The sequence below is a fragment of the Rana temporaria genome, chromosome 1 (genome assembly GCF_905171775.1).
Source record: "Rana temporaria chromosome 1, aRanTem1.1, whole genome shotgun sequence".
Classification (NCBI taxonomy): Eukaryota; Metazoa; Chordata; class Amphibia; order Anura; family Ranidae; genus Rana; species Rana temporaria.
The window spans coordinates 173,565,798-173,592,735 of NC_053489.1; the positions used below are offsets into that span (position 1 = coordinate 173,565,798).

Genomic DNA, 26,938 nt, shown 5'->3' on the forward strand with positions numbered 1-26,938 from the left:
TACGGTACACCCCCCTAAGAAATGTAATTTCCTGCTTGTGTGATTGGCTTACTTATTTTCCCAGAAGTCCGCACTAAGATACAAGTCAGATTTTGGGCATCCCCTGCAACAAAAATTTCATTTTTGGTGATATACTCATGGGTATATTAATGGGGAATTAATGTTAAAAGGGATAAAAACCCTGCAGATTTACTCATTAGAGCCCTGCAAGTGCAGCAGTTGATTGATAATTTCAAAATTTCTCCAACTGAGTTTGTTAAAAATCCTTGCAGGGTACATAAATCACCCAGAGGGGAATGTTTTTTTTTTTTCTCAACATAAGTAGAATTACTCTTTAAGCCTGAAACCAGTGTTTAGGGCAATTACCTTTCCTTTCATGTCACAATCTCTGTGTACAACCGCCTTAAGCTCCCATTTAATCCTAAGTGTTTATGCATGTGCTTTGCACCTAAGCCTATGTACTACAACGCTCAGCAATTGGAATGCCTTGCAGGCTGTGCACATCTCTACATTCAGTTGCTTCAAGCTCAAAAAAGGCTTTTTTAATAGCTATGTCATGCATTTTTAGCCTTGTAGACTTCAGTGAAAGCACCGGTAAACATGTGACACAAGCGGTTCCATGCGTTTTAATACAACTGTTCTCCTCTACGTTCTTTCTATTCTCCTTTTATCCACACCATACACATAAAACATTTAAAAAACACATATACATGTGCAAAAACATGCAAAAAAAAGTGCTTCTATAAGCACCTACTAGGTATAAATGGAGGCATAGATCTACCAACAACTTTGTAGTGCCAAGGCCAGCTTTTATTGGATGCAGGTTCATTGGATAGGTCATCATATTGCATAGTTTTGGTAAATCTACACAGGGTTCCATTTATGTGCCAACAAACACACTACTTTATTGCTTCATTTTACAAGATGAAAGGGACTGACAGAAAATGTTATATCCGATCAGCAATAATAAGATATCAAACCGCTAGATGGAGGAATGGTTAATACAATCATTTAATCACAGCTTTCTTAGTGTATGCAAACTCTAAAGCCCTGTACACACGATCGGATAACTGATGGAATCTAATCCGATGGATTTTTTCGTCGGATATCCGATGAAGCTGACTTTCATCAGTCTTGCCTACACACCATCAGTTCAATGCTTCCGAGCATGCGTCGACTTGATTCTGAGTATGCGTGGATTTTTGACCGATGGACTTCCATACAGATGATCGTTTTTTTTTCTATCGGTTTTTCATCCATAGGAACATTTTAAAACATGTTCTATTTTTTTTCACCAATGGAAAACAAACCGATGGGGCCCACACACGATCGGTTTGTCCGATGAAAATGGTCCATCGGTCTGTTTTCATCAGACAAACCGATTGTGTGTACAGGGCTTTACAATACATTCCTCTTATTAGCTCCCTTATATACAAGTAAAAGCGGTTTATTATATCTGTTTAGAAAGCGCAAAGCTAGAACTCTTGTTAGCTGAAAACTTTCTTTGCTTTGGACCCCAGAATATCAGTCAGTCATTGTTACTTGATATCCTAATGACTACAAAACACCTTCTCATGATGTTATAGAGAAGAGAGGGAGATGTTATAAAATCCTAACATACTCCTTGTCCTTACATTACAATACTATCCAGTATGGTTGCCACCCTAGGACAGGAAGTGAGTTATTAGCTGAATTAACAAATTAAAATACATGTAAAAAAGTGTGAATAAAAACGAATACAGCCACCAAATCTAAGGACCAGCTGAAATATCATCAATTTCTGTTTTTGGGTTTAGATATGCTTTAAGAATGATTGGCTGTATTGCCCCCTTTGCAATCTCAAGCCTCGTACACACGACCGGTTTTCCTGGCAGGAAAACTGCCAGGAGAGCATTTCGTCTGTATGTTTACCTGTCCGAGGTAAACCTACGCATGCTCGATAAGACTTCGACGCATGCGTGTTAGCATACAAGGTTAGTGTGGGGTGTAGAAAGATGGCGGCGATGGCATCGAATGTAATGAGCGCTGGCTCGTCATAGTCGATGATGTCACCACGTTCTTGCCATTCAAAAGAATAGCGGTTCTGTATGCACGGCTTTGCAAGGCAAGCTTGCCAGGAATCCCGTCAGGAAAACCAACGTTTTTTTTTTCCTGACGGGATTCCCAGCCATGTGTACAGGGCTTAATTGTGCAAATCCTTGGCTGTGTATCCGTTTTGGCTGCCAGATGATTTTCCCTACTGGGGAGATCAAAATGAGCAAGAATGACGTATCATAAGTACCATCATGTGCACCTAGAAGCTACAGTCCATGTTTCTATAGTCTGGGCATGACCATTCTTTGCAGATCACTGTTGTGCTTTAAGTCATTCAGCTCCAAGTACGCAGTGGCATTACTATGGGGGGTGTGGACTGCACCCGGGTAACACCCACCATAGGGGTGACACTATCAAGTAGGAAGTGATACCTGACCGAGATGGTGTCACCCCTATCCATGACAGCGCACAGATTGGTGTACCGGCACCAACCACATCATTTACAGGGGCCAGTTTAATGTGTGCATGAGTGGCAGGCTAGACAGGAGAGAGCCCGGTGTGCTAACCTGCCCAGTGTCTACTGCTCTGTCCTGCTCCTGTTACTACGCAGCGCCAGGACAGGGCACTGTGGCAGACTAGAAGGGGAGAGCTGCGCCGATGTGCTAGCCTGCTCAGTGCCATACTGCCTGTCTTGCTGTCACTCTGCAGGGAAAATAATTATTGGGGGGAGGGGGGTGACACCATGTTTTACCGCACCAGGTGACACCAACCCTAGTGATGCCACTCAAAGTACAGTTTCTGGCTCTGTGTTTTTTTAAAGCCACATTTTGATACCTGTATCTACGTGGCCATAATGTCATGGCACCTTATGTATTTAGTAAGTTATGGTTTTGTCTCCTACAGAAGGATTGTAAGAATTTGTTTTCCAGAAACGTCTCTTGAAAAAAAAAAAAAGGGCAAAAGAGGTTGCTCTGTAGTCTCCTGAACATACATTTTTATTTATACATCCACCATTGTAGTGAAAGGTGAACACTGGTCTAACCTGTTTTCATATGTCCTAAGTAATCTTGCTAAGTAACTGTAATTGAGAGTATACATAGATATAATCTGTTGACTTTACAGCAAACAAATTTACAGATTGCAACATGATTTGAATACATATTATACGGCTTGGTTTCATTGTAAGCTAAATGTGCTTTTCGTACTCATAGAGCTGCATGGATTGGCCATAGAGAGTTGAAAAGAAAAGGCAAATACAGTACTATCCATTTATATCTTTAAAGAGTAGACTGTTTTCTGTATACACCTCCAATCCCATTAGATCATAAGCAGCCAATGTGTTTGCCAATGTCACTCTGGTATTAATGATCCAATTTAAAGGAGACCTTCACCCTCTTTAACTACTTTCATTTGTTTTACTCCTCCCCTTCCTTTAAACAATCAGATTTTCCCCTTCCCCAAAAATACCCTTTTCTGTGGGATCCAGGCGGCTCTTAAAGCTTCTATCACCTAGACAATCCCCCCCCCCCCCTCCTGAAATCTTGGGATACTTCCATCAGGCATCCCTGTAGGCTGAAGTGTTCTCTGAATGGCGCCCTTGCTGAGCGAGTGACCTCCTGTGCTGACTAAGCAGCAAGGCAGCCACTAGGCAGGGAACCCAGAAGCTAGAGGCAATCACTATAGTAACATTCTTGCTACAGTGATTTCCAGCTTTCATGGGAATCTCACAGGTATGGTACCTACATACTTACATTGGTCCAAGTTGCACTAATTTAAAGTGATTCTAAAGGCAGAAGGTTTTTGCATTCTATGCATTAAGATAAAAAACCTTCTGTGTGCAGCAGCCGTCCTAATACTTACCTGAGCCCCATCTCGATCCAGCGATGTTGCACAAGAGACTCGGCTGTGCAGAACTCTCCCCCCTGATTGGCTGAGACACACAATGGGCGCCATTGGCTCCTGCTGCTCTTAATCAAAGTCATTGAGCCAATGAGGAGAGATGGGGGGTGGGCACACAGAGCAGCGGCTCGGCTAGGGTTCCCCCATATAAAGCTGTTTGCTGTGGGGGCATTCAGCATAAGGGAGGGACCAGGAGATCTGGCAAGGGACCTGAGATGAGTGTCGCATTCTTGCCCGAGGTTGGACCGACTCTATGATGTCAGCCAAAAGCTTGCATCAGCCCGCTGTCAACTGTAAATGGGTCATAGGAGTGCAGAACGAACTGCTCTCCTGTGATCCACGGACGTACAGCCATACGAGATTTGGCTGTACTTCTCCTTTAAGCTTCAATTTTAAAGCGTATCTGTAGTCAAAATTTTCGTTACTTTAAAACTTGTATAGAGGTGAGTTTGGAGGACGCCAAGCTCATCTCTATACACATGATAGATCCCCCCGTCACATTACAGGTCTCCCCAACCCGCCAGAGTCCCCCTTCATGTCAGAGGCCCCTCATTACATCAGATTCCCCCCTATCATAGAGGCCCCAGAAAGAGAGTCCCACCTATTGGAGAGCCCCCCCCATCATATCAGAGTGGCCCTTATACATCAGAGTCCCCCCATCACATTAGAGCCTCCCCATCACTACAAAGTCCCCCATCACATCAGAATTCCCCCATCCCAGAGCCCCCACTCACACAGGTCATTAGGAAGCAGATTTCTGTCTTCTCCTTAATGTTGGGGGGTAGCCCTGCATGCCACCTGCCCTGGATCAGAGTCATGAGTTGCAAGTTGGTTGTTATGGTGCTACCTGCCAGCCCATCCACACAATGGCACCTCATGAAACTGATCCAGGGCAAACTAGGTCCTGTGCTGGCAGCACCCTGGAGGAACCCAGACAGCACCCCAGAGTGCCGCAGCACCCTGGTTTTAGAAGTACTGCTATACGAATGAGGTCAGTTAGCCATGGGGCATAAAGGAACGATCTATGTGCATTCACCCACTATACTAAAAATAGGAATAATCCCCTTATTTTTGGGATATGTGATAGAGTGCGAGATGTGCATACCATCTGTTCTAAAAAGGCAGGTGCTACTTATTTGGTGATAAAAAAATCACAGCTTAGACCAGTCAACACCCCAATGCTTCCAGGACTTCACATTTTTTACAGACACTTGGAAAGGAAACAATAACTCCTCCTGCCCTCCTCTGTTAAATATTTAATTAGCTTGCACATAGTTGAGGTAATAAAAAAGAATTATGTGCAAAGTGCACTTACCCCTACAAAAACATTACCAGTTAGGTCAAAGCCGTGTGAATACTGATTGTTTTGGCTCATGGGTTTGTTTGTGCATTACTTCTGTTCACTGTGCCTTAGAACTCTGTTCGCACCAAACTGTGCGTTTGCAAAATGCATAGGGGTGCCATGCAGAGTTAAAACAACCTTACAATCTCTTATATATCTCTTTTGAGTTTCTGGGTTCGCACATCTGCTGTAACCATGATGATCACCATTATTTCCTTAATATTATGCAAAGTGCTGGAACACACAAAAAGGATGGGAACACCAAAGTCCTCACTTTTGGAGTATCCAAGACATAGGTCCGGATTCACAAAGCACTTACGCCGACGTATATCCAGATATGCCGCGTAAGTGTAAGTATGCGCCGTTGTATCTATGTGCCGTGCCTATAAACTGAGATACGCCTGAAAAAAGGCTTCATCCGACCGACGTAACTTTCCTACGCCGTCGTATCGTGGGCACATATTTACGCTGGGTGCATTTGCCACTCCCATTGATTTTCTATGCACATATGCAAATGAGGGAGATACGCCGATTCACAAATGTAGTTGCGCCCGGCGCATAATATACGCGGTTTGCGTAAGTCTTACGTCCGGCGTAAAGTTACTCCCCATATAGGAGGCGCAACTCATGCAAAGGTATGGACCATGGAACACAAGCCGTCGTATCTTTTGTCGTTTACGTTGTACGTGAATATGACTAGGCGTAGGTTACGTTCACGTCGTAGGCAGTGATCCGTCGTATCTTAAGGAGTAGTTCCGACGTGATTCTGAGCATGCGCACAGGGATGCGGCCACGGAACGGCGCATGCGCTATTAATTTTGAGTACTTCTATGATGCTTGGCCCATCATTTGCATGGGGTCACGCCTCATTAGCATGGCTCACGCCCACTTCCACCTACGCTGGCTTACGCCGAGGAAACCCAGCGTATCTTTCACAGCAAGTGGGAGCGAGTGCTTTGTGAATCCAGTGCTTGCCTCTGTGCGCTGCGCCGGCGTAGCGTAAAAGAGATACGCTACGAGCGGCATAAATATGCGCCGATGTATGTGAATCCGGGCCATAGTATATAAGAATTTGTGGCCTATCTCAGCCTAACAATCCTCATATATAACTAAAATATCCCTCTTGGGTGAAGCAATCCTTTATAGTAGAAGACATGGGCTAACTTGGCCCACCAACCTCCATTTATAGCTAAAATATTATGGTGGACTGATATTTTAAGTATCAAATAACAAAGAAATGGCAGCGCGAGATCCGCATTAGAATGGTAATCAGCATGTGTGAAAGATGAAACCACCACAGGGTTGTCCGCAGTGTGATGGATAAAGAAACCGCAAGGCTGTGTATGAACTTGTCCTATCCCTCTAGCCGCCTACAGGGAGGTCAGCTGTCAGAAAGTCTGCTAATCATCGGCGTTCTGCACAAGAGCAATGCCAACGATTGGCGGGCTTTCTGACAGCTGTCATGATCTGATTTCCCTGTAGCCAGCTAGAGGGATAGAAAAAATTACAGCCTTATGGTCTCTTCATCCATCACACTGCGGACAACCCTGTGGTGTTTCCATTTTCCATCCATGCTGATTACCAAGATTTTAACATGTAAAGCCTTGTACACACGACTGGTTTTCCCGGCAGGAAAACTGCTAGGAGAGCATTTGGCCGAGAATCCCGGCTGTGTGTATGCTCCCTAGCAGTTTTCCCGTCAGGAAAACAGACGGGAACCTCGACGGGAAAATAGAGAACCCTGCTCTCTATTTTCTCGTCGGGTTTCCCGGCAGAGTGTTTCCTGACAAGAAAACCAGTCGCCTGTATGGGTGAAAAAAACGTGCATGCTTGATAACATTTCGACGCATGCGCGGTAGCATACAAGGTTAGTGTGGGGTGTAGCAAGATGGCAGCGACGGCATCGAATGTGACGAGTCACCGGCTCGTCGTAGTCGATGACGTCCCCGCGTTCTTGCCATTCAAAAAAACGGCAGGATTTTGTGTGGCCGTGTGTATACACGGCTTTTCAAGTCAAGCCTGCCAGGAATCCCGTCAGGAATACCAACGTTTTTTTTCCCAACGGGATTCCCGGTCGTGTGTACAGGGCTTAAGTGTACTATTTTATATTTAGGAATAAATTACTAATTTTAATGAGGATCTTGTGCTGCCATTTGTTTGTTGTTGGAGCTCCATGGATCTTCCTGGATCTTTACCTGGCAAGCTGCAGGATCCTTGTATATTGGAATGAACGTTTGTCCACACCATGCTGACACCATAAACTACCATATGTTGGGCTGGACCTTGTAGTGCACTTTTTTGGTCTGTGTTATATACTTGATCCTTTAAGTATGCCCAAAAGATGATTATGAGCTTACATGATTGCTAAGAATATGTCATCCTACGTATACTGTAAGGTATGTAGTTTGGCATTATTTATATAGAATTATAAGTAATTATTATTAAAAAAGGTATGTTTAATAGCAAGGAGGCATGGGATAACTTGGACCACATATCTACATTTATAACTAAATAGATCTTTGGGGCAGAATGACCTTTAAATAAGCCCGAAGATGTTTATGGGCTCATATAATTCCTATATTCCTAAGAATATGTCACGCTGCTTTTACTGTATATAAGATAAGTAGTTTGGCAATTGGCATGATGTGCATACAATTATATAAAATATATATGTGTGTGTGGTTTCTTTTTTTGGGGGGGGGGGGGGTAACAAGCAGGGCCGATCGACCCTATAGGCTCACTATGCAAGCTGCTTAGGGCCCCGCAAAGCTGCGGAGGGCCCCCCAAATTACTAGAGGCCCCACCCAGTAAAAAGTAATTTTCGGCCCCTCACCCCACTTCTCAACTCGCTGGCTGCATGGAAGAAGAGGTGAGAAGTCAGCACCCCTGCTTCTCACTTTAATGTAAGATGTAATTTTCGACAGCAGAACACCCCCTCCCCCCGCTTCTACTTTAATGTGACATGTCACTGTCGGCAGCGCCCCCATGTGACATGTCATTTTGCTTAGGGCCCCAGGGAGGTCAGGATCGGCACTGGTAACAAGTATGTGTAATGTAGTTATGATAAAGGTTTTTTAGTGGTTAGAGAAAAAAAAAGCAGAAACAGTATTCGGCAAAGATGTATCAAGTTTAAGGACGCTATAAAGAGAAGGGATTACAACTGACCACACTTGTAGTCTGATTCTGTAGTTTACTATGTTTACATTGGTCACTTCTGCATGTCACCAAAACATCACTTATTTTGGTGACAATAAGAGCTGGTATACACTGGGGCGGCACGACTTCGGGGGCGACTCGGCAAGGCGTCCTGAAGACGACTTCAGAGGCGACTTGCAAAATGACTTCTGTATATTAGTCAATGCAAGTCGCCCCAAGTCGCCCCCGAAGTCGTACAAGAACCTTTTTCTAAGTCGGAGAGACTTGCGTCGCTCCTATTAGAACGGTTCTGGTGAATAGAATGGGACGCGACTTGTCAGGTGGCTGAGTCGCCTGACGAGTCGCCCCAGTGTGAACCGGCTCTAATAGAGTATTTTTTGGGGTTTGAACATGGAGTGCTGGTCTTGGATTGGAAAACATGAACTGAAATCACAGCAATCTTTACTATTACCAATTCAGGCATTCACTTGGCCTTGAGTTGGGTCCTTGATTTCAGAATGAACAAGATACACTCCTTCAGTAAATTAGACCAGAGTTTTTTTTAACCAGAGTATCTGGGCACATTGGGTGCCCTCTGGGTCCTTCAGGGGTGGCTTGCATTCAACTATAAAAACTTTTTATATACGGTACATACTACTCAGTTCAATCGTGAGATACTGATACTGGAAGGTTACTTTCCAGCTTTGTGTCAAAAACTGTACATACATCCTTTTATAGTACACAACTAAATATATGAATGGGAAATACCACTAGGAAGACTAATTTACCAGAGGAGTTGAGAATCTTCACAAAATATACAGTAAGTGTTATTCACTTCAATTATCCAATCATGTGAAAAGAAAATTGCTGTTCATTTTGAATACCCAATCCCAGTGAGCTAATCATGATTGGATAATTGAAGATTTTCTACTCCTTATTAACTAACTTTATTTCTATGGTCAAGAAAGAACAATTTTCAGTCTCCATGACAGCCTTTTTTCCTATTGGCTAGAATATTGTAGGTCCATAGAGGGGGCCTCAAGTAGGACCCCTGAGATTATCAAAGTGCTGATTTTATCACTTATTATTCCGTGATATATTGAGTGATAGTGAATATTCAGTAATAGTAATGCTACAAAAAGCTGTCAGAGATGGCAGACATGCATCGGGAGATGGTCAAAGACTACAGGTTCGTACAAGAGATTATCAGAGACTGCAGACATGCTGAACGAGATGGTTCAGAGACTGTAAACATACTATAGAAGTTGTTGGAAAATGGGGACTTGCTTCAGGAGATGGTCATTACCTGAAGACACGCTACATTATACTGCTAGAAATAATGGCTATAACAGGGATATTGGAAAACCCAGACTACTATCAGCAAAGGCTCAAGGGTGGCACATAAATGTCCATTGTGGGACTTAAAGTATAAGAAAAAAGAATAGTCTAGAAAAAAGTTGTCTACAAAACCATTTCCCTGTGTACCACCAGGATATTGTCTCCCTTAGGCCTTGTACACACTGCCAGACATGTCCGATGAAAACGGTCCGCGGACCGTTTTCATCGGACATGTCTGCTGGGATGTTTTGGTCTGATGTGTGTACACACCATCAGACCAAAATCCCCGCGAACAGAGAACGTGGTGACGTATACGACACCGACGTTCTCTGACGCGGAAGTTCAATGCTTCCACGTATGTGTCGAATCAATTCGACGCATTCGCGGGATTTCGGGCTGCTGGTTATACGTCATAACCAGCGGACATGTCCGATGAGTCATACTGAGCATCGGACATGTCCGACGGACATGGTTCCAGCGGACAAGTTTCTTAGCATGCTAAGAAACTTTTGTCCGAGCCGTTCTGACTGAGGTTAGTCAGCCAGAACAGCTTACTGAGGAGGAACAGGAAGTGAGAAATTCAGGCAAAGAACAAAAAACATTTAGAAGGGAAATCAAAGGAAAAGGTAAGTGAACCAACAATGCACTAGCTTAAAGGAACCTATTTAGAAAATAAAAAACGAACCCCTTTAAGACCTGCTGTATCTTGTAATGCAGCAGAGCCCTTCCCAAACATACCTATAGAATGCGCTGTGCTGTTTTTCACATTCAGAAAGCCTAATGTATTACAGTCCATATGTACAACCACCAATTGTGACCTTGTGAGCTGCTCTTTAGCATCTTGCTGCTGTAGGATACATAGAACTTAGATTAGGGTAAATTAGGTGAAATTTCTAATTGAGCAGTTTTATGTTTTTGCTGAATTGCATTAGTAGCTCACTGATCACTTTAACTGGTAGCCTGGGTTTGCTTTTCAATGTTTTCAGACCTGTTTTCAGACCTAAATATGAAGAAGATTTCATTTTATTTAGAAAGAGAGTACTTATCAAAGTATGTTACTATATTAAAAAGAATTGTAGTTATAAGAGCCAACCATATTTGCCGACTATTACAGTAGGTAGACTCTGCCCTCTGTTCAGTAGAGCTGCCCAGTGCTGTGCTGTGCCTTGTTGATCCTGTTATCTCGCTGGAAGTCTACCAGACAGGAACTAACTGAACACTGTTTATTTCTTAGTAGAATCTAATGATGTGAAACACCCACATTTAAATGGCTCAACTTAGTCTCGTGCAGCTTGTGTGTGGTCTGAGACATGGCATCCACCCCCTAGAGCAGTGTTTCTCAACTCCAGTCCTCAAGGCGCCCCAACAGGTCATGTTTTCAGGATTTCCCTCCGATGAAACGGCTGTGGTAATTACTAAGGCAGTGAAACTGATCAAATCATCTGTGCAAAATAATGGAAAGTATGAAAACATGACCCGTTGGGACACCTTGAGGATTGGAGTTGAAAAACACTGCTTAGAGAACAGGTTAAAAACCACAAGACATTCAAGTAATTCTTCACATATTGGCTCCCAAGCAGTTTAAGTCTATGTGAACCCACACCTTGTAAAACAACTTTTTTCTTTTTATAAGTGATCACATGACCTCTATTCTCAGCTGCATGAGGGGTTTAGAGAGCTGGGAGTGGAGACTGCAGGGGTGTGTGTCAGCAGGGGGCAGAGGAAAAGCAGTACACTGAACATCCCAGTAATGAGCTGTGCAGGGTGGCTTGTCAGCATCCGTCTGACCATTGGAGGACATCCAGGCTGTGCTACATGACAACACATGTGCTCTAATGCCTGGTATGGCCAGTTTAGGAAAGCAGGAAAACACAAGGGAAGCAATACAGAGAACCGGATACTTTTTAGCACAAGTGCATTGTACAACAGACATGTATTAGGAATATGAAATGTTGGGGTAACACACTTTATCCTCCTCATGCCTGTTACCAACAGACACCCTGAGACCCCTTTCTGATAGTCTATGTGCTTTAACATTTCAGGATGGGGATTTAGAACATGACCTGCACAAGTCTGACCATTGGAGGATCCGCACAGAAAAAAAGAAGAGTGGGCTCTATAGAGTAGAATGGGCTGCCATCCACTCGCTCTGCTCATTGTGGCCCGCGACTGGTTACCAAGTCGCTTAGGTGGCCCTAGCTCTTCAAAAAAAACCTGCATTACATGAAGACACTGCTTTATAATTACTGCAAGGCCTTGTTCTCATTACTCTCCAGGCCAGGGCCATACGCTGACCATGTGATACAGCAGTTTCCAATATGGATGCCATGCCCTGAGGTGAAAGGTATAAAGCACACCTTTCCTCCCACCAAGCAGGACCATCACCAGCCACATTTATCCGCTTCCACTCAGTCTGTCCACCGTTTATTATGTCCCAGCCTTGAAGGTTAAAATTACTTTGATTGTAAATGATCACCTTGTAAAACAACCAATTCAGTTTAAAATAGAAATTAAAGGCAAAACATTTTTGTATAGATATAAAAAAAAATATAAATAATTTTTTCCCTTTTTTATAAGTGATCACATTCCCTCTGTTATCAGCTGCATAAGAGCTGGGGTTGTTTTCCACCCCCCCCCCCCCCCCAAAAAAAAAGAACACCAGCCGCCACTGGTCAACAGTTTCATCTAGGGTCTAAATGGTGCTCACATCAAGGTGTGCAAGATTAGACAACAATCATCTAATGTCTATGAGAATAATTAATTTGGCCATATTGAAATTCCTGGATACAAAGCATACTCGTATTTGTTTTCTAAAAATATGTTACCAAAAATATATATATTTAAACAGAGCTGTTTATAGAGATATACTTTTCACTTCTTTGTAAAATATATAAGGCTTTGGGGTTGATTGATTAAAACTGGAGCATGCAGAACCTGGTGCAGCTTTGCATAGAAACCAGTCAGCTTCCATTTTTTTTTTTCAAAGCTTAACCACTTGCCGCCCGCCTTATTCAAAAAGACGTCGGCAAAGTGGTTTCAATATCCTGAGTGGACGTCATATGACGTCCTCAGGATATTGAGCCGCTGCGTACCCCCAGGGGCACGCATCGCAGCGATCGTTGTTGCAGAGTGTCAGTCTGACACCCCGCAATAGGTATTGCGGGTCTGACACCCCGATATAGGTAAAGAGTCTCCGACGGAGACTCTTTACCACATGATCAGCCGTGTCCAATCACGGCTGATCACAATGTAGACAGGAAAAGCCGCGAGTAAAGGAGAGCCGATCGGCTGCTCCTCTGACAGGGGGGGTTTGTGCTGATCGATTATCAGCACAGCCCCCCCGAGGATGCCCACACTGGACCACCAGGGATGCCACTAGACCACCAGGGATGCCCACCACAGTTATGCCACCCTTGACAATCACAAATGGATGCCAATCAGTGCCCACAATGGATGCCAATCAGTGCCCACAATGGGCATCACTGATTGGCAGGAATTATTGTTTGGCACTGATTAGCATCCATTAGTACAACACATACTATTAGTACGTTTGTGCCACCTATCAGTGCCCATCTATGCCCATCCATGCCGCCTATCAGTGCCCATCCATGCCGCCTATCCGTGCCTATCCATGCCGCCTATCCGTGCCCATCAATGCCACCTATCCGTGCCCATCCATGTCGCCTATCCGTGCCCACCCATGCCGCCTATCTGTGCCCATCCATGCCGCCTATCAGTGCCCATCCATGCCGCCTATCAGTGCTGCATATTAGTGCCCATCATCAGTGCCCATCAATGCCACCACATCAGTGCCACCTCATCGGTGCCCATCAGTGCCCCCTTATCAGTGCCCGTCAGTGCAGTACCATCAGTGAAGGAGAAAACGTACTTATTTACAATGTTTTATAACTGAAACAAAAAAAAACTATGTTTTTTCTACATTTTCGGTCATTTAAAAAAAAAAATTGCAGAAAATAAAAATCCCAGAGGTGATCAAATACCACCAAAAGAAAGCTCTATTTGTGGGAACAAAATGATAAAAATTTAGTTTGGGTACAGTGTAGCATGACCGCGCAATTGTCATTCAAAGTGCAACAGCGCTGAAAGCTAAAAATTGGTCTGGGCGGGAAGGTGTATAAGTGTCCTGTATGGAAGTAGTTAAAGCGGAGTTTCACCCATTTGGCATGTAATTTTTTTGGGGGGGAGTGGGGGCTTCAGGAGGAGTGGGACTTCCTGTCCCACTTCCTCCTTCCGCCGAGGGGCTGCAAAGGCGAATAGTCTAATCGCCTTTTGGCAGCCCCTCCTGTAGGCGATCGCCTGGGACACGTGACAGGTCCCAGGCGATCGCCTGTCCAATCAGAGGGCGCAGCGCTGCTCGCGCATGCGCAGTGAGTGCCCGGCCGTGAAGCCGAAAGCTGTCACGGCCGGGTGCCCACAGTTAGGATGGAGACGCCGGCGGAGAGGAGGGGAGAGAAGCGGAGCTCCGTGCGGCGCGGCACTGGACAGTGGAGCAGGTAAGTGTATGTTTATTAAAAGCCAGCAGCTACACTTTTTGTAGCTGCTGACTTTTAATAAACATAAAAAATGAGTGGAACACCCCTTTAATTAAACAAGTTGATGTTAGAAGTAGTGTTGCTCACGAATATTCGCATTGCGAATATTCGACTCGAATATAGCATATTCGAGAAATCGCGCTATATTTCGAATTTCGCGGTGAATATTCGCAATTCCGAATATTCGCATTTTTTCAATTTGATTTTTAAAACAGATCACATCCTATCGACGTCTAAAAGCATTGCTGGTATGATTAGAGACCCTGGGCCGAGTAGCTAAGCTGAGGCGATCCTTTTATGTTGCCAAATTGAAAAAAAAAAAATTGCGATTTTTCGCTATTGCGAATGCGAAAATGATTGCGAATTTTCGATAACTGTGGTAGGAGAACTCTGATTGTCTCTGATGCAAAAGGGGGGGGCTTTGTGTATGTTTCTGTTATGAATATTTGTATGTTTGATATTATTTTTTTTTGTAAGAAGGAAAAAATTGCGCATACCTTAAAAAAAGGGGAGAATACAGCAGCAACTCAAAAATGTTATACAACATAAATTAATACAAGACAGAAAATGGAGTCGCTCTACAAGAATAAAAAATATGTCTAGTGACAAGACATGTGGGCAAATTATAAAATAAGCAAGCGCAAATAACTTGTGAAATACACAGTAAAACAAATATATAAGGAAATATAGTCCCAATAATAGAAAAATAATCTTTCATAAAAATGTCTTTGATATGTGAAGTGAAAAAAAGTCCAAAGCATGCAGCATGAACGTGTTCAATCTTCAAGGTGTTTGATTGACAAATGGCTGTGACAGATGGATAGAGTAAAGAATCACCACCAATGCAAAACACTTTTTATTTTCTATTGTAAAATATCAAGAATATTCTGAGCCAATCAGAGTGCTCCTTCTGCATTTGCCGAATATTCGCAATTATTTTGTATTGTAAAATATCAAGAATATTCTGAGCCAATCAGAGTGCTCCTTCTGCATTTTTCCCGAATATTCGCAATTATTTTGTATTGTAAAATATCAAGAATATTCTGAGCCAATCAGAGTGCTCCTTCCGCATTTGCCGAATATTCGCAATTATTTTGTATTGTAAAATATCAAGAATATTCTGAGCCAATCAGAGTGCTCCTTCCGCATTTGCCGAATATTCGCAATTATTTTGTATTGTAAAATATCACGAATATTCTGAGCCAATCAGAGCGCTCCTACAGCATTTGTCGAAATTGCGCAGTAAATATCGCATTCGCATGTTGCGATATTTCGATAAAATATCACGAATATTCTGAGCCAATCAGAGCGCTCCTCCAGCATTTCTCGAAATTGCGCAATAAATATCGCATTCGCATGTTGCGATATTTCGATAAAATATCACGAATATTCTGAGCCAATCAGAGTGCTCCTACCGCAGTTATCAAAAAATCGCAATTATTTTCGCATTCGCAATAGCGAAAAATCGCAATCATTTAATTTCGATAAAATATCACGAATATTCGAATTTAGCGAATATATCTCGAATATTCGAATATATATTCGAGATATATCGCGAAATCGAATATGGCATATTCTGCTCAACACTAGTTAGAAGCTGATTGGCTACCATGCACAGCTGCTTCAGATTTTGCACTCTCCAGTTTTAGTAAATCAACTGCATAATGTTGTAGTTTATTTTATTTATTTATTTTGCTTAAATGTACTAATATGTTTATTTTATTTTTTACAGGTGTATTTTACAATCAAATGGATCCAAGTGATTACAGCTACACTAAGGTATGACACCCAGTTAGCGTGACTGTTATTACTGGCCCCTAGGCACACAAGTTTTGAGCTTTAAGCCACACCTCCTGCCATAGGTTACATGGCCTTAAGGTTTTTCGTTGTGTCTTTTTAATAAAATCACCTGACATTTGGACATGCAGCAGTACACTAATTAGATTACATGGAACATTTCCTTTGAGTCAGTCATTGTCTAGATTATTGTCAAAACATAGAACAAACTTTCTCGAAAAAGTGTGATTTTATGCAATTAGATCAGTCCAATGCTAATGACCTGCCAGTCATAATATGCCATCTGCATTTGCTTCACTCTACTCTGCACACCAGGATCTTGCGTTATCCAGTATGTGACAGCTGACAGGTTTGCTCTAAATAAAGATAGCTATCTATTTTTTTATTAATGTATTCTGCTCTCCAGGGGAAAAAATGACATGTAGTACTTTGTCCCATCTTTCTATGTGCTGTCTAATGCCCTGTACACACGATCGGAATTTCCGATGGGATAAAATCCGATGGAATTTTCCGTCAGAATTCCGTTCAAGCTGTCTTGCATACACACTGTCAGACCAAATTCTGACCGTCCAAAACACGGTGACGTAAAACACTACAACAAACTGAGAAAAATTAAGTTCAATGCTTCCGAGCATGTGTCGACTTGATTCTGAGCATGCGTGTTTTTTTTCTCTGTCGGAGTTCCACACAGACAATCGGAATTTCCAATAGGATTTTTTTCCATCAGAAAAAAATAAAACATGTTCTTTTTCTAAACTCCGACGGAAAAAAGTCAGATGGGGCCCACACACAGTTGGAATATCCGATGAAAAAATTCCATCTGACTTTTTTCATCGGAAATTCCGATCGTGTGTACAAGGCATAAGGCTAGCTGTGAGGTTAGACATGGGGTCCCTTCTCTTCCATGGTTGTCCAACAATACAGCTAGCAAAGAGAAGACTGCTTTGGCAGGTGGAACTTTACTTCATCTCCAAGCCCATTTGCCTGGAACATCACATGGGACTGTAGGCATCAGGCAAAGACCATCAAACATGCATAGAACAGAATAAAAAACACCACACCATAAATTTGGCATAAAATTGGCCACGGCCTGGTTTATTGATTTAATAAATTAATTAATAATAACATAAAAATGTTATTTTCATCAAATCATAAAAAAAAATACTCAGCAATTAACCATACTTCAGCCCAGCCACTAAAGCCTCGTACAAACACGATAGGTTAACCAGTCTAAAGGACCGTTGTCTTAGGTTAACCGATGAAGCTGACTGATGGTCCGTCACGCCTACACACCATAGGTTGAATAACCGTTCGTGTCAGAATGCGGTGACGTAAAACACAACGACGTGCTGAAAAAAACGAAGTTCAATGCTTCCAAGCATGCGTTGATTCTGAGCATCGGTTAAAATTTAAAGCAAGTTGGCTTTTTTTTAACCGATGGTTAAATAACCTATGGGGCCCACCCACGATCGGTTTTGACCGATGAAAACAGTCCATCAGACCGTTGTCCTCTGTTTAACCTATCGTGTGTACGAGGCCTGAGTGTTTCTAACTGTATAGGGATGTGACTGACTGGAGGAGGAGACATATCAATGTTTCTACTTAGTAGAAACAACGATATTTCTCCTCTCCTCTGACTGAAAAGGGATTTGTGTGTTTACACACACAAATCCCTGTGCTGGATCTCGTGCCCGCGATCGCAGGTAGCCGGTGTAATCGTCCACTGAGACTGCTGACATGACATCCAAGATGGTAGACCCCAGCAGCAGTCTCAGGAATTTTAGACGTCTACACAGGGGAGGATTTTACAGGAAGATATGTTGCATAGAATATGTTAAATAAGTATAATCTTAGGGGGGATTTTAGTTGACATGAATGGCCTGGGGACAAGGTCTCTTTATATTCAGGCAGAACCAGACAGTCAGGGGGAGATTTACTAAAACTGGTGCACACAGAATTTCATGCAGCTGTGCATAGTAACCAATAGGCTTCTAACTTTAGCTTGTTCAGTTAAACGTTTACAATAAGGGACAGTTCACACCAGACGCAGTTCCGTTCGGTTCCGTATGCATTTTTTCTGCACAAAATGCATGCACAGTGTTTTCCATGTAATCCATGGTGCAGAAACTGACCGGAAACTGACTGCATGGTGTGAACTAGAGCCAACTAGAGCCATTGGAATACATGGAAAAGACTGTGCATGCATTTTGTGCAGAAAAAAGCGCACGGAACTGAACGGAACTGCGTCTGGTGTGAACTGGCCCTAAGACCTAGAAGCTGATTGGTTACTATGCACAGCTGCACCAGATTCTGTGTGCACGAGTTTTAGTAAATCTCCCTCTGAGTGACTTTGACTGAATACTGATCCTCCACTTCAAAGACCACCTGACCAGTGCCACAGCATTGCTCAAGTCTCCTGAAATGAAGTGCAAAAGGTTAAGTGCCCTAGCATCATGGGAAGCCCTGGGTATGGTGCTTGGAGCTGGAGGAGGTTTTCAAAACTCTATTATTTTTAGATCATACAACTGCTGTAATCTGTATCATCTGCCACACAGCTATGACTTGTATCATATACTGTATTTTATAGATCCTGCAGGTATGGTTATAAGTCACATGTCATTAGGGTGTGTAACGAAGCATACAACATCAATCCACATGACTCGTCCTGACTGTTCGTGATACTAAATTTAGAAGATGCTGAAATGACATAACTGCGTTGCTTGTCAAACCTGAACTAACACATTGTTTTTCATAAACATAAGTGCATCCATGGAAAAGTTTAGTTTACTTCTTAATGATCTGACCACGCTTATGTTAGGATTAACAGTCGACTGCTTGCCGGGGTTAGACACACCTAGTGCAGCGTCAAGGAACATCATAGCTAATAGATAATGTATAGAGAGTCTGAGGGTCAAATGCCAGATTGGGATGTCAGCCAAGAGCAGGATGAGAACCGCATAAACAAACAGACTGGACAATTACAATATGAGGGGACATAAAGGTTGTGTCACCAAGTGGGGGCAGGATCAGAGAGTGACTAGTCTTAGCCATAATGGCTGGTGGACTTGTAAAGGACACCTCCACGTTGTGGCCTTTGCTTTAGTCACAACTGAGACAAACAGGATGGCCAACAGCCAAGGATAGTCTTGAGTGGCAGCAAAAAAAGGCAGTAGGTTAGAAAATTGCCAAGGGCAATAATGGATGGGCAAATGCAACCCAACAAGATGTGCTGGAACCAAACTAACAGGATGACCAGGAAAACAAACAAGAGTGGGGGTGGGCAATAGGCACTAGATATGAAGGTTACCAGCGTAAACAACACAGGAGTGACCCAACAGAGTGTCCTAGAACAGAAGATTGCCAGGACAAGATTAGAGAATTAGACATAATAAGTAGAAGCTGACTAGGAAAAGGCATGGCAAGATACTTTCTGCTTTTGGGCAGATACCAATTGGTTGATTTCAGCTTTTGGTAAATACCAATAGGTTGATTTCTTAAATCTTTCAGAGATTCCTGTGCCAGCATCCCCCTGCTGAATTTCCCAGCCTTGCCCCCACCATGATCACTATTATAAAGTTAAGGATAAACTCTATTTTTAGTTGGAACATACTTTGAGTTATTGCAGTGTTTACCCCAAACTCATGGTTGCTATGCTTTCATATCCAGCTCCTTTAATTATTTTTCTATAATATTAAATATAGATATTTGGAGATTACAAAGCAACTACCATGTATTCTGCTTAGCAAATCCTGGAATAATCTAAAAGCCACTTAGGCCCCGTACACACGACCGAGTTTCTCGGCAGAATTCAGCCAGAAACTCGATCGGAGCCATATTCTGCCGAGAAACCTGGCCGAGGAACACTTTCGGCCGAGGAAACCGACGAGGATCTCGTCGGGCCAAATAGAGAACATGTTCTCTATTTCCTCGTTAGTCAACGGGGAAACTTGGCTCGCCGAGATCCTCGGCGGCTTCACAAGGAACTCAACGAGCAAAACGATGTGTTTTGCCCGTCGAGTTTCTCGGACGTGTGTACGGGGCCTTAGGGAGAGCATTGTTTTCAAATAATCTAGAGACTAATTAACTTGCATTATTGTCGACGTTTCAATGAAGCTCAGTCTATCTTTCTCAAGACACTACAAAATGGAAGTGAACAGACCAATAATCTGTTCACTTCCATGTTGTAGTTTAATGAAAAAGGTGGACTGAGCTTCATCGCAAACCTTGACAATAAAAATGCTGCTGTTTTGATCTATGTCATCTGCAAGACCCATTAATGCCTCTCTATTCTTGTTTTGAATTTATATATTTACATTTTTTTTTTTTTAGTATTTTAGGTCCTGGCTCAATAATTGGTTATGCAGTCTTTCAGAATGTAGTAAAATCTGCAGAGGTAAGTAATTAGTGAAAATGGCTAACATCCATATTTTCCCATAGGAATAAGCAGAGGTTAAACACATTTTCTTTGCTCATTCTACAACCCAATTAAAACCAGCTCAATCATAAACATTTTTTTTTAGTTTGGGTTAGAACCAATGTCGGGCATTATTTCTGCCTCAGAACCCATTGGGTGATTTTCCACTCATTTTCCAGCCTCAGTAATCCTCCAGAAGTGAGTTGGAAATTACCCCAATCTCTTTAGCAATAGCAAAAAAGAATCCTCTCTGTTGCCTTTTTTGTTGCTGTCTGTGTCCCTCTTGGGGTGGTCACCTTCTGCTTCTGGTGTGGTCAACAATGTAATATTTATGCTGTGTATAGCACCTGGTGAGAGTGCACCGGAAGCATTCTTGGTACATCTAAGGATTGAACATTATTCAGTAGAGCTAAGATTTAACTACACCCCTTGACCAGGTCCTAACTATAAGATTAGGTTACAGGATAATTAAGGGGGTGTCATTAACCAAGTTGAAAGGATTACCTGCGTGGTCTGTTCCTTCTGTGATTCCTAAGAGATTGGTGGTATTTTCCCTAGTAAGAGGTAATTTGACAACAATCAGCAAGTTGAGCTGTTGAGTCAGATTGAGCAGCAGGGGCTACAAGGAAGACCTGGCGAACTGTGGATGGGAAGTTACCATGTAAATGACATATGGTGCCGCCACCCTTGCCAAATCAGTGGGGTTTTAAAGTGTTTCTCCCTGATGGAGTTGAGGGACAGAAGAAGGTTTTCTGGCCTTGCAGTGAGGCAGCCTGAGGCCCCGTACACACGTCCGAGAAACTCGACGGGCAAAACACATCGTTTTGCTCGTCGAGTTCCTTGTGAAGCCGCCGAGGATCTCGGCGAGCCGAAATTTCCCATTGAACAGCGAGGAAATAGAGAACATGTTCTCTATTTGGCCCGATGAGATCCTCGTCGGCTTCCTCGGCCAAAAGTGTACACACGGCCGGGTTTCTCGGCAGAATACGGGTCCGATCGAGTTTCTGGCTGAATTCTGCCGAGAAACTCGGTCGTGTGTACGGGGCCTAAGGAAGCGGTCACATGTCACTGCCACCAGTTTTGATGCCAATGTGATATTTGAATAGTACGTTTTAAAGACTTTCCATTATAAAGAGGTTTTGCACAAATCCAATTGGCTAGAGTTCAATAACCTCTGTCACACCATGAATGGAACCTGTATAATGTAATACAGGCAATTGTAAAAAAGGGGATTGTCAGAGTCCAAGTAAAGAAAGAGAGTACAGACACTGTTGACCAATCGAAGGGAATCATTGTCTCCCCTATAAGGGCCGCTGCAAGGAATTGACGAAACCAGTGGGCATTGGACCTAGCTTCTGGGATGGGTGTGTGAGTGATAGGTGCCCTCTGCTATTAAATCACTACCAAAGTGTAATAATTATTTTTCTTTATCTCTTTCTCTCATCTAGTAATGGCTCTACCCTAATGTAAGAATCCAAGCCAGCACCCAGACAGGCATCCTGCCGGTTGAACAAAAATAATCAGATCTCCCCTTCCACAATATACAGCATGGATGGAGGAATTGCCTGCTGTGGTTTTTAAATTCTGACAGCCTCAGCTGACACCCAAATCTAATTGGATGCAGCTGCTGTTTGGCCAACTATTCTCTGATTGTTCATTTGAAGGGTATCCAGTGGGAGGTGGCTGACAGGGCGATCAACACAGAGAATTCCCAAGGGAACCATTTGAAATTGGTATAGTGTGTTTGCAGCTTACCCTGTTGTAGAGCAGACAGATATTCAGGACAATATGGGAACAATATGTAATACAACTGGGAAAGTAGGTGAAGGGAAAACGTCCCCACTAGGACCTAGGCATCAATAATACCTAACAGAAGTTCTAAACCTTTATATTCTACCCAAAACCAAAAAGAAAATTGGCTCAAATTCTCTTCTAAAAGCTAATATGATTCTTTAGTGCTTTGCCCACTGCATATTTATGTTATATATTTCATATCATATACATGCATTCTTCTGATGTGTATTTAGTTTCAAAGATATGTGTGATTTATTGCAGACAATAATTCTCTTGTAATTGTCACTCCTAGGTTCGGCCTCTCTTCTACCTTAGTCTTTCTGATTTGCTCCTTGCAGCGTGTTGGCTCATCGGAGCCGTTCTATATAGGAGATCATGTCAGCACGATGTTGCATGCTATAACCTGCAGGCAGTGGGTCAGGTAAGTGCTGTGCTCCCTTATTCTTACTGTCATTCACCCATTTTCGTTACAGAGGTCGGGGCACCACCCATATTCTATGGCGCAGCCAATCCACAGAAAGATATGAAAGAGAATGACCAATGAGAGTGTAGAGGCGCTGTGCAGTGCGCCTCAAAGCCTCACAAAACCCCACAAATTAAATATCTTGCCTGTAATCACAGGATTGCATTGGCATGACGCTTCCATAATGCACTGTGTCCGGTGCTCATACAAATGACACAGTGCACTTAAAGGATTTTTTTTTTAAAAGGACATTTTTTGTAAAGGGACTAGCTGGGGGGGTGCGGCGGTCGGCGATCTCTCCATGGGCTAGGGTATACAGATATCATACAGCTTATTTTTTAGTGTATATATTTCTGTCCAAAAAATGCGTTTCCTTATGAGCAAAGGCCCATTTACATGGACTGCCAGGGGAGGTAAAAGCAGGCGGGTGATCCATTGTGTTTTACCGTGTCCAACCACCCACCTAAACACAGAAGTGCAGATACTCAGGGCTGTATACAAGCTGCATCCATGACAAAAATGTATCGACTTGTCCCCACGAATACCACTCATTTAAGTGAATGGGGACATTCTGAAACTGTCTGCAATGCGATTGGTTTGCAATGCAGAAAGTTGGCATTTTGAGGGGTAAAAGAAGCAGTGAGGAGCCAACATATTGCCACCTCACTGCCCGTCAAATACCCACTGAAAACCATACACTGCGTATCAAGGGGTGGCAATAAAAGCTGCACATGTGAAAGAGCCTCAAGTTGATGTAGTCCTTGTGGAATTTAGGTAGGTCCTTTTCTCTTCCAGATGACCAAGTCTAAAGTCAGCCACAGATAGATCGAATTTCGTCTGTTTAAGCAGTGACCGGCCGAGATTCCATCTATCTATGGGCAGGCTGGTTGTAGTCAAGTTGATCCATTGATCGACTTTAGTACAACCAGCCTGTCAAATTTTTTTTCATCCACTCCCTGCTGGCAGAACACAATAGCGCTTTGGGAGCGATTCCCCCATCAACAGAAATCAAGCAATTTTCTTTCCTCCTAAGAAAATCCCCCATCAACAGAAATCAAGCAATTTTCTTTCCTCCTACTCATGGTGGAAGGAGAGAAAATTGCCTAATCTATGGCAGGTTTTCTCAACCATGGTTCCATGGAACCCCAGGGTTCCTCCAGAGGTTTCTAGGGGTTCCTTGAGTAATGAGCAAAGTTCTGCCGACACCATTGACCTTTTTAGCTATCTGCAAGTGGGGGATTCTTCCCAATGATCACAAGTGTAATGCCGCGTACACACGATCGGAAATTCCAACAAGAAAACCATGGATTTTTTCAGACGGAATTTTGTCTCAAACTTGTGTTGCATACACACCGTCACACAAAATTCCGACCGTCAAGAACGTGGTCATGTACAAAACTACAACGAGCCGAGAAAAATAAAGTTCAATGATTCCGAGCATGCATCGAATTGATTCCGAGCATGCATGTTTTTTTGCGCGTTGTACTTGCATACAGACGATTGGAATTTCCGACAAGAACTTTTCCCGTCTGAAAATTTGAGAACCAGCTCTCAAATTTTCGCTGTCGGAAATTCCGACAGAAAAAGTCAGATGGGGCCTACTCACAAACTTTTCTTGTCGCAAATTGTGACCGTGTGTACACGGCATAAGGAGCATTCTTCCCACTGACCATCACACTAATGTGTCATGAATTGTAGATGTAGTCATTTTTAGCCGGGGTTCCCTGAGACTGGAAAGGTATTCAAAGGGTTCCTCTGTTTTAAAAAGGTGGAGAAAGGCTGATCAGCCGCTTTAGCCTTTATTTAGCCTTGTACACAAACATTGACATTGACATTAAAGTACAGGTTCAGTTCTCGTGAGGTATGTCCCAGGTAATGCCTTTGTTTTGTTTCTCAGCTGTCAGTGATCTCATGACTCTGGACAATCCAGTTTTTACCTTCTTACAGACACATTTCTTGTAAGGCAATTTCTTGTAACACGTGGCCCTCGTTGTAGCTAGGTGCATATTTTAACTATTTATGGTCATTAAACACAAGGAATTAGAAACATTGCTGTATAGAAAACTGTAAACCTTGTAAAACAACCCATTCAGTTTAACCACTTGCTTACTGGGCACATATACTCCCTTCCTGCCCAGGTGAAATTTCGGCTTTCAGCACTGTCACGCTTTGAATGACAATTGCGCGGTTGTGCGACGTGGCTCCCAAACAAAATTGGCGTCCTTTTTTTCCCACAAATAGAGCTTTCTTTTGGTGGTATTTGATCACCTCTGCGATTTTTATTTTTTGCGCTATAAACAAAAATAGAGCGACAATTTTGATAAAAAAATAAATTTTTTACTTTTTGCTATAATAAATAGCCAATAAAAAAAAAATAATAATAATTTTTCTCAGTTTAGTCCGATACGTATTCTTCTACATATTTTTGGTAAAAAAAAAAATGCAATAAGCGTATATTGATTGGTTTGCACAAACGTTATAGCTTCTACAAAATAGGGGATAGAATCATGAAATTTTTTTTTTTGTCATGACTGCGATATTGCGGCGGACACATCGGACACTTTTGACACATTTTTGGGACCATTCTCATTTATACAGCGAACAATGATATAAATATGCACTGATTACTGTATAAATGTGACTGGCAGGGAAGGGGTTAACACTAGGGGGTGAGGAAGGGGTTAATGTATTCCCTAATTAGTGATTCTTACTGTGGGGGGAGGGGGTGACTGGGGGAGGTGACCGATGGTTATCCCTATGTACAAGGGACACACTATCAGTCTCCTCTCCCTGACAGGACGTGGAGCTCTGTGTTTACACAAAGAGCTCCATGTCCCTGTCCCCGTGACCGCCGATCGCGGGTGCCTGGCGGACATTGCGGCCGCCAGGCACGCGCATCGGCACCTGACTGACGCTGCGGGCGTGTGCGCACACCGCCGGCGCCACTCGCCGGCAATTCAAAGCCACAATGTGTAAAAACCTGCTGTGTGGGCGGGAAGAGGTTAAAAAAGAAATGAAAGGCAAAAAAAATTGTATAGATATAAAAAATAAACATTATAAATAACCTTTTTCCCTTTTTATAAATTCCCTCTGTTCTCAGCTACATTAGAGTTGGGGGGGGGGGCAGCAGAACACTGATCTTGCCAGTAAATGGCTATGCAGTGGGGGCATGTCAGGACAAGTTATCATTGGAGGAGAGCAGGCATAGCTAAAGAACTGACCACAGTTTGTTCTCCTGCTTAGTGTGGTCAGATTTTAATAGGAAAGCAAGGGGAACACCAGGGATTTCACATAAAGGAAACAATACAAAGAAAACAGGATACTTTTTTATACAAGTACATGGTAGAGCAGGCACATTTCAGGACTATAAAGTGTTGGGGTAACAAACGCTTTAAAGTAAAACTTTTTTCATTTTGGATAAAGTAAAGCCCCGTACACAAGATCGGAATTTCTGATGGAAAAAGTCCAACTGACTGTGTACAGGGCATACGTAAGAGTTATAACCCCTGCCAGTTTTTCTTTAGCCATCTGTGTCCCATTGGGAAGATTCACCTTAATTTCCTTCATTCAGCCTGCCCATTAACGGTTTGAATACAAGCCAATTTGTGTTGAACCGGCCAAGATTGGAACTTTATTAATATAGTGAAGAATAAGGCGAGGCTGTGGTCACTTTGAATAACCAATCATGTGTGAGAGAAAGAAAAACATTTTTTTTCCTAGCACCTGATTGGATGATTGAAGAAACCTTATTCATTAAGCTCAGTAAGGCCCCTTTCACACTGAGGAGTTTTTCAGGCGGTTTAGCGCTAAAAATAGCACCTAAATAGCGCCTGAAAAACTCCTGCCCAGCATTCTCAATGTGAAAGCCCGAGGGCTTTCACACTGAGGCGATGCGCTGGCGGGAGAGAAGAAAATCTCCTGCAAGCAGCATCTTTGGAGCGGTGAGAGGAGCGGTGTGTATACCGCTCCTTCACAGCTCCTTTCCATTTAAAACAATGGGAACCCGCGGTAATACCGCCCGCAATGCACCTCTGCAGAAGCACATTGCGGGCGGTATTAAGACTTTTTCAGCCGCTAGCAGGGGTTAATGCCGCTAGTGGGGGTTAATACCGCACCGCTAGTGGCCGAATCCTGTGGCAATTCCGACGGTATATCGCCGATATTTTTAA

At 43.0% G+C, this 26,938-nt stretch overlaps 1 protein-coding gene across 1 annotated transcript in view; it reads left to right on the plus strand.

Moving 5' to 3' along the window:
- The window catches only part of TMEM116 (transmembrane protein 116), a 90,150-nt gene that overhangs the window by 34,061 nt on the left and 29,151 nt on the right, over positions 1-26,938 (plus strand). Inside the window, exons 2-4 of the mRNA XM_040346257.1 lie at positions 16,034-16,080; positions 20,428-20,491; positions 22,599-22,727. Of these exons, the coding sequence (XP_040202191.1) occupies positions 16,034-16,080; positions 20,428-20,491; positions 22,599-22,727 (240 nt within the window). The remainder of the gene's footprint in view (positions 1-16,033; positions 16,081-20,427; positions 20,492-22,598; positions 22,728-26,938) is intronic.